The following is an 8,509-nucleotide window of genomic DNA, read 5'->3' on the forward strand; positions in this document are numbered from 1 at the left end:
AAACACTCAACGACTGTGAATATTACATTTATTACATGTCGTATATTATCATTCATAATGAAAGTAAAACGTTTACAAGTTTTAAATGCAAGTTAAATACTAAACAAGTGTATGAAAAATATGCTCGTTTTTAATTCAGCATACAAGATTACAAAATAAATGTATAAATTACGAAGCGATCTCATCTATGCATTGATTAGTTTTAAGTTTGCGATTTGTAAATATACAACTTTTTTATCTTTCTTATATGTGTATCGCGCACTACGTTTTCTTACGATCCAATGCAATACGACATAATTTTGCGATAAGACTGTTCAATTGTAAAAGACTGCTTATTCCATTGACCATTCCCAAGTGTGTAAGGCCGATACTCTAAAAATTTTACATAGAATTTATTTTTTTATAATGATATAATATTAGAAATTGTTTATATTAGAGGTACCTTAATAAATTCTAGTTTTAAAGATTCGTCAATGTCTAAATTTTTTGCCACTCTAAATATATTAATTATTATATCTTCAGGAGAGTAACCCAAATCCCACAAATGTTTTAGAATCTAAAAGGAATTTAGAATATTGTAAAAAGCAATACAATTAAACAGAGTAACGTCTTTCTACAGTGAAACTTTGAATTGTACACTTAATACTTACTCCATATGCTTTGCTAATATCACCTTGGGTGCATGTCTCTAACATATTTTGAACAAGTAATGGATGAGGTTCATCACACACTTTGAAAACATTTTCACTATTGACATGATTGAAACCATTAACAGTAGACTGCAAATTATTGAGAGCTTGACGCATATCACCTTGAGATGTAAATATAATAGCTTCCAAACCATCATCTGTATAAGAGACCTAAAAAATATATACATGAATGAACACAAGCAAATATATCCATTACCTAAAAATATATGAAAAACTGTTTACATTTTCTTTTTTACAAATATCCAGCACTTTTGCTAATACTTCAGCATCTGTAAGTTTTCCATATCGAATCATAGCACATCTAGATTGAATTGGTTCAATAATTTTTTCACTATTATTACAAGCTAATGCAAATCTCGTTGTACTGCTATATATTTCCATGGTTCTACGAAGTGCCTGTTGTGCACCATCTGTCATACTATCAGCTTCATCTAATATGATAATTTTATGTTTTCCTGCTGGTAAATTGACCTTTTTGATCAACATAATAATTATTAAAATATAAACATAGTCCTTGCTTGTGAGAAATCTTTTACATAATTTTACTTACCTTCTTTTGAGCAAACATCTTGATTTTATTTCTAACAACATCAATACCTCTTTCATTAGAAGCATTCAATTCTAAAACAGCATCTTTAAATGATGGACCTAACAGAATTTTTGCGAAACAAAGAATCGTTGTGGTTTTACCCACACCAGGTGGGCCTGCAATAATTATATTTGGACAATTGCCATGTTTCGCAAATACTGATAATCTCTGTACTGTATCTTCATTTCCAACAATATCACTAAATGTTTGTGGACGATATTTTTCTATCCTAAGTAAAAGAAAGATGCATCTATATTAACAAAAAAACATTACCAAATATTTTGAAGTCAGTTTAATCAGTGTAGAAGCCCAATAAGTTATAAATACAATAGTTGTAAGAATTTAAAGTATTGTTTTGTCAAAAAAATGAAAATTTGATAACAGCATTTTCAAAAATATTGAAAGTTAACCTTAAATTGTTAATCTTACCAAGGCACATTGGATTTCAAAGATTTTTGTTGATTACATTTAGATGATTCACTTGTTGGTTCATCAATTTCCATTATTTCAACGTCATCTGTCTCAACCATTTTGTTTTGTAATATTAAAAACGAACTAACAGTTGTAAATTTTAATCAACACGATTCCAATTATACGACACTCAAATAACAATCGGCGGGAAAACATATTTGTGCATATTTGACTAGGTCGGTAACAACTTTACCGAGCGAGATTCCAGTCTCGAACAAAATGTATTGAAGTTTGATGTAAGATGACGCTGTGAGTTTCTTTTTTTAATGAATTTTTTAAAGCTAAAACTGTAAAATTTTGTATTAATATTTTATAAATAATAATTATTAATATGGAGTTATTCCAATATAAAGTTTATAATGTAAAATAAAACGGTCACTGTTGCACGCGGTTTGAAAATAACTGTACAACTTATTAAAATGATTTTGTCCAAATATATATCTATTCGAACTTCTGCGTAAGTTCTCGACCACTTTAAATTTAGTTTGTTTTTTTATTTGATTTGTGGTGAGATTCGTACTGTAACGGCGTAAAACTATATGATAAAATTACGGGGTAGATATAATCAATGCTATCAAATAATTTATTTGTTTCCAAGTGAGCCACAAAAAAAATCCCTAACAATATTTGAATTGGCGATGTATACATAATTTAAAAATGTATATTTTTAAATTTATTTTATCAATGCTAATCTATAGAGAGAGTTAATTTGCTGGGAAAAAATATATATACATATATACATAACTATATGAATAAAAGGACATATGTACGATGGTTTCAACTTAGACTGAAATAGCTAAATTATAGGGGTCAAGGTACTTAGATATAAATCGAGTAATTTTGGCATTATTATTGCTTAGCCAAACTGTGCTGAAAGATGAAAGGAACAACTTCAGTCTTGAGGCTTGAAATAAAATCGGACCTTTTATTATCTAACAACATGGCCATAGAATATGGTCAAAATCTTGTAGTTCTTCGCAACGACAAAGTTAATGGTTTAATAAAATGAAACTTGCTCGAAATATTATTTCCACCATTAATCGTTGCAGATTTGGCCACTACAATTTAAAGTCTTCTTTTTTAAAATTGGCCTCTACATAAACACAACTCGCGACTACAAAGGTTTGTTTTCAAACGACGATTATTATATAAAATTTGGATTTTTCTGAGGTATAATTTATTCGTGCAAGTGTATGGTGAACAGAATCAGGACTATTATTACAGTGATTTCTTTTATGCGAGATTCTTGAGGCATAATTGGCGATTTCTTGCGATTGAGGCTATAAATAATGATTAGCGGACGCTTGTCAAAGAAGATTCTTGTAAAGTTATTATAATTTAGTCAGTCTTGAAAGATCAAAAAATGTAGTTTGATTATCGTAAAGGCTATATAGTCATCGATCGAATTTCGAATGGATATGTAGTACAAATAATTGAATGCATTTTAATCAACAAAAACAAACTAGACGATTAGACGATTAACCTAAAATTGTCGGCGATGTCTCAGTAACAATAACTGACCGAATGATAAAAATATGAAAAAAAGTTAAAAAAATATTGAAACGTAAAAAAAATTTATTCCAAGATGTGTGCTACTTATTATGTGGCGAAAGATCAAACAAGCGGCAACAAACTGCTTTGTGTTATTTTCAAGATGCAGACGAAACAACTCCAATTTCGATGTTGACTTGGCTTACATTTTAGAAAATTTAGTGGAAGATGCCGATCAAGTTCCAGGTTCGATCAAGTCTATTAAATAAATGAAACGTAGTTATATGGCTGACGATATTTGGGACCAGTTGATAGATACACAGATATTTAACCGGATTAAACATGAAAGCTCTGGCATAGATTGGCAACTTGCGAACGAGTGTAAAATTAATAGCAAATTATTTGTAAACGGTCTAATCAATGAATTTTTTCGATGCAATCTTTTTGTCATTTGGTATCGCGAGGTTTGATGGCCAGTGCAGACCGTGACAAAGGAAACCGAGCAGTTTATTTGTCCAATAGTTGACGGCTAAAAGAATAAAAATCTGAAGTGCAGAAGAAGGCGCATGCAATGTTAAATTGCACTCCAATCATACCGATTAGGGACGCAAAGCAAGTTGGCACACGTAGATTTGCCGATCGTTCGCTCGCGAGCCGAGAAAATCACGAACATTTGAAAGAATTGTTGCCCAATCGAAACTAAAGGAAATCGGTACAGCGTTGCAACGATAAATAATGAGAACGTCATCGCGGTACGCTGACAATGACGAGTGAGGAGAGGGAGAGAGAGTCGGGCGGGCGACGCATTAGCGATCGGTTTCCTTTGTTATTGCGATGTCGGGGGACGATCGATAGGTCAACCGGGCTGCTCTAGATCCTGCCTATAGCCAGCGGTCCGCGGGGGAGGGGTATTCACGTACATGCAGCTGTGTACGCAGAGCCACGTACGCGGGGAGAGCGCAGCGTCGGGGGCGACGCGCGGCGGGCGAGAGAGCTGGAGGGAGCGGGCAGCGGGCAGCGGGCAGCGGGCAGCGGGCAGCGCAGCGATCGTTATTTAATGCCGACGGTTCAATGCCCCCGCAGCGCACCTCGGACTGCACATGCCGTACTACCTAGCTGCGGTGGCGGTGGCGACGGCGGGCACGGGCACGGCTGCGCCGCCGCGCCATCGCCCGGACGCGCCCTGCACGCGGCGCGCCTCCTCGCCCGAAACCGTCCGGCGCCTGCGACTCGCCGTCCTCGAGCTCAGCGCGCCCCAGCCGCTCGCTCGCCGGGCCCGCTCCACCGACGACCGCGTCAGCGCCTGCCGCCTGCTCTGCCTCTACGACCCGGCCTCCGGATTCATTGACCAGCAGCCGCTGGCCCACTAGTCTCCTCGCCCGTGCGCCCCTCGCCCCTCGAGGTTCGCACTTCGTTCTAACGTTCCAGCTCTTCCCCGGGGCCCTCGTTCGCGTGCAGCGGCGATTCAACAAAGTAGCGCACTGTCCGAACTAAAGTGGCGCGACCACCTGCAATATCCACAGTAGTCGTCATCGCTATATCGATTCAAGCCATGTTGACTGTTAGTCAAGGTGAAAGAGCTTACTTGCACTCGCGTACAACCTGCCCAGCTTGGAATATACTTGCCGCGACGGTTTGGCACATTTTCCCCTGAAAGTAAGCCTAATGCCGCGCTGCTGTGAATAAAACGCAATTACGACACCAGTCGATTGCCAAAAAAAGAGCAAAATGCGCAGAGCAACTGAACAATAAAACGTCTAAGCAAACTTACTTTTAAAATTCAAGTGTTTTTATTGTTCGTTAAACGTTAAATGCATTCACGCAAAGTTATTAATCATTTATCAGAAGCTTGACTAATCGCGACGTTTGCAGAGGTTGCTGTTATCATCACTACTCGCTCACAAGCTTACTAAAACGTTATTCGACTTTGATAACCTATGGCTATCGGCTTACCTTTATTGTACGTGCCCTGACTATAAAATAAACCATTTTCAGATTTTCCGCGATTTTATGCGTGCGTGGATAAAAAAATGTATTAAAAACATTGATAGCTTTAGACATTTTCATGGAAATACTTTATTTTGTCCTCGCTACCGTTCAAAAACGATTTTACAAAAATAAATCTAAAAATATTAACAGCACAGCATTGACGAATGAACACATAAAAAAATGAAAGCACGTTGATTGAATTGGTAAATGATGTCAACAAGGAAGTATCTGGCTATTAAATTGGCAGTTTGTCTAAAGCGATGAGCAACGTGTATAGTTATTTTTATCTGGCTACAACTATCTGCATAAAATAAAGTGGAAACGTTGGGAAGGTTGCGCTGTAGGTGACTGATAAAAAAAATGTCCGAGTTGGAGAGGGTATCAAGGGAGAGTAAAGAGCGAGAGCGAGAGCTAAATGAAGCCAACAACGCCGCAAGCAAGACGAGCTCCAGCCGATCCAGTTTTGGCGCTTTCCTCGGTACCGCCGCGACCGAGGTCGTCCTGTTTCTCGTGCACAACAATGGCCCTGCCTATAGCACCACGGACACCGGTCAGTGTCAAGTAATGATCGACACCGTCTATTTGAGCCACTCCATCCTCGCCTGCCTCGATGTTGCCTAAATCGCCGACGTGACGCAAAGGATCATTTGGAGCGCCGTGATTTACCTGCAACATCGTTATATTCCTCCGATATTATTCGTATGCGTCATTTTCTAATTTGTCTTTTAACGAATATGCTTCTGAACATGAGCCAATTAAATCAGTGATACATATCACTGATACACATAATACTTGATATTTTAATCGATAGATATCTTAGTGCTTATTTATGTAAGTCAATATATGTGAAACGTGCCAAATAAGGGTTGAAGTGAGGTCCAGCCGAGCCACAGCCTTTAGATAAATCTCCCTTTTCGTGTACATGGAAACCATGAAGACCTTTGGCGAGACCCGTTATTGTTCCGTATATTCTCACTCCATTCGGGTGTTGTTCAAGAGTAAGGAGTCCCCTTGGCCCTTCTACGGGATTCCCGTCCTCACCAAGAGCTCTCAATTCTACCGTGGCTTTTAGACCTATTGCCTATAATTTTAGGGTCGTAAAAGATCAATTAGTTCCGGCGATGTAACAGACTATTTTTTTTTTTTTTTTTTTTGAGAGAGAGACAAATCAATTGTCTTGTGGTATTGAAGATCATGTAAGATCAATATGTTCATGCGATACTTTACCAAAAACAATCATTCCCTGTTTTCCACTAAAAAAAGTACATCGTTAACGTTACATTTTATTATTTCATGGTACTAAAAATTGATTGTTTGTCGCTTGATTTTTAATAACTACAAACTACTGAGTGCCGAGGTACAAAAATATGAAAAAATCAGATATTTACTAAAAAATAATATAGGTCTAAAGGAATGAAAAAATTAATGAAAAAAATTGGGTATTTGAAAATGAGTGCTCACAAAAAGATAAGGTTCCATGTAAACCTCATAAACGTTGCTCCTGCTGCCGGGATAGCCGGGCAGGCTTCTGATGAAGAGCGTGCGGTCGCTGCTTGCGTGCGCCGATCCGTCCTCGACGGGGCCGGCAGACGCAGCGCAAACCAAGCCAATTGCGAGCAGCAAGCGCGCGAACGACTGCATCTTTGTTGTCCGGAAGTGCCGAGTGTCACTTGGAATGCACTTTGGGCGGAGAGCGCGCGCTGCCGCTGGCAGGTGCAATAAAACGCCGAGTGCGAGTGCGAGAGTGACGCGCGGAGAGGCGGGCTCGGTCTTGGAAACGACCGCGGCGGCTAGTCGGTTGCGTAATGCAAGACAGCCTCGCGGCGCTCGCGAGCAGGTGCCTCGAGTAACTGGCGACCTGTTACTCGTCTTTGCGCGTAAATATAGTCTCGACCGAGAAGACGCGCTGCACGCTTGAGAGGACCTGCGAACGCTGGCATCGCGCGCGAAGGACCTTGGCCGAGCGCAAACTACCATACGTGTGCTAGCTGACTGCGCCTGCTTTCGCGGCTTTCCTCGCGACCGACGCACACTGGCCATTTTCCGAATTTGCTGCTTGATGCCGATCGGCTGTGTGCCGGTGAAAGTCGCAGACCGACCCGTCACGGCAAAGGCGACTCGCTCTAGTCCGACGCTCTTGCGCCTAGCACCTTTCTCCGAAGCAACGCCTCTCTACGTGCATCGACGTACGTATGCCAAGAGAATTGCTGCGACGCTCGTATAATTGTCAAGCGCTGGCACTTGTATTTCTACGTTCGTGTCTCGAACGTGCTGTAGCTGGTCTTCACGAGTGATGCTACCCCGTATCCGAACGATACGGCGAGTGAGCTTCAGATCTTTCGATGCAAATTAGACTCTTGCGAATTCAGTACGGAGAATTCAAGTATAATATAGCGTTTTGAAAAAATTCTAAGAGAAGTTTAAACTTCATATGTAAATCGAGGCGCACATTCAAATATTCGTTTTCCTCTGAAGAATTATTTCAAGATACAATTATATTAAGTATTTTTTTTTATTTTAGTAACCTAACTAATCTATGTCTATATTATTCGTTGATAATTTAATACATATTCTTTTACAAATACACAACTACAGCAGTCAAACTAGTTGTCAAAATCATCAATAATTTTTCGATTATTTTTATGATTATTACTGAAAAATTAATGAAGTAATAAAAGAGAAACTACACATCTGAATATTTTAACGGTTCGGTGTGCATACGACTATAAGAATTATTAAAAAGACTATGTATATTCAAAAGCTAATTCAGACACGTTTGCAGAACTTGGGAAATGAAACTCGCGTAAATTTGCAATGTATGTTGTGCGTCTACTTTTGCATTGTTAATTATTATACGCTACAAATATGAAATTTTTGTTGATTGCTCATCTCTAGAAAAACTCTGTAAATCACATTACAAAAAGAGGTTCTTAAATTTGCCGCATATTTACATGAGCATTTCCTAAATTAAGAATTTTCTCTCTGAAAATAAAATAAAAACATTTTTAATTTAACATTTTTTAGTTTGTTCTACCATCCATCTCGACCTTTTCACATACTACATTAATATTCTTCTGCTAATGATACTTACCATTTTATTCTGGTCAATTATTTTATCCCTGGATTGTAAAACTATTCTACCATTTTTCAAACATTTATTCAACATAACATTTATAACCTAAACATATTATATCTAAATTTTATTTCTATTTTAAAATTGATAGCAAATATGGTTCTTAAATCTGATTATTTCGTCCAG

At 38.4% G+C, this 8,509-nt stretch overlaps 2 protein-coding genes across 3 annotated transcripts; both read right to left on the reverse strand.

Annotated features, from left to right (window-relative positions):
- Positions 1 to 34: 34 nt before the first annotated feature.
- On the reverse strand, positions 35 to 1,913 carry LOC131669582 (replication factor C subunit 2). Its single transcript, XM_058944564.1, has 6 exons — positions 1,729 to 1,913; positions 1,261 to 1,528; positions 933 to 1,181; positions 651 to 860; positions 443 to 556; positions 35 to 372 (listed from the first exon to the last, which is right to left on the reverse strand). Exons 1-6 carry the CDS (start codon positions 1,827 to 1,829, stop codon positions 262 to 264), a joined length of 1,053 nt encoding a protein of 350 aa, XP_058800547.1. The 5' UTR covers positions 1,830 to 1,913; the 3' UTR covers positions 35 to 261.
- A 3,404-nt stretch (positions 1,914 to 5,317) lies between these two features.
- On the reverse strand, positions 5,318 to 7,719 carry LOC131669575 (uncharacterized). Of its 2 annotated transcripts, none has more exons than XM_058944543.1 (3): positions 6,736 to 7,719; positions 6,107 to 6,331; positions 5,318 to 5,916 (listed from the first exon to the last, which is right to left on the reverse strand). In XM_058944543.1, the coding sequence occupies exons 1-3, from the start codon at positions 7,288 to 7,290 to the stop codon at positions 5,662 to 5,664; spliced, it is 1,035 nt and encodes a 344-aa protein (XP_058800526.1). In that variant the 5' UTR covers positions 7,291 to 7,719; the 3' UTR covers positions 5,318 to 5,661. The 2 variants fall into 2 exon arrangements, with proteins under 2 accessions (XP_058800526.1, XP_058800525.1); XM_058944542.1 differs by having other exon boundaries at positions 6,712 to 7,719.
- Positions 7,720 to 8,509: the final 790 nt, after the last annotated feature.

The sequence above is a fragment of the Phymastichus coffea genome, unplaced genomic scaffold, assembly GCF_024137745.1.
Source record: "Phymastichus coffea isolate CEN01 unplaced genomic scaffold, Cenicafe_Pcof_1.1 PCOF00094, whole genome shotgun sequence".
NCBI classification, from domain to species: domain Eukaryota; kingdom Metazoa; phylum Arthropoda; class Insecta; order Hymenoptera; family Eulophidae; genus Phymastichus; species Phymastichus coffea.

Coding starts and splice junctions, on each gene's coding strand:
- LOC131669582 (XM_058944564.1), bottom strand. CDS start 1,829: ATGGTTGAGACAGATGACGTTGAAATAATGGAAATTGATGAACCAACA. Junction 1,529..1,728: donor TTGAAATCCAATGTGCCTTG/GTAAGATTAACA, acceptor TCTTTTACTTAG/GATAGAAAAATATCGTCCAC. Junction 557..650: donor ATATTAGCAAAGCATATGGA/GTAAGTATTAAG, acceptor AATTCCTTTTAG/ATTCTAAAACATTTGTGGGA.
- LOC131669575 (XM_058944542.1), bottom strand. CDS start 7,290: ATGGCCAGTGTGCGTCGGTCGCGAGGAAAGCCGCGAAAGCAGGCGCAG. Junction 6,332..6,711: donor ACATGGAACCTTATCTTTTT/GTGAGCACTCAT, acceptor CTAAAATTATAG/GCAATAGGTCTAAAAGCCAC. Junction 5,917..6,106: donor CTCACTTCAACCCTTATTTG/GCACGTTTCACA, acceptor ACGATGTTGCAG/GTAAATCACGGCGCTCCAAA.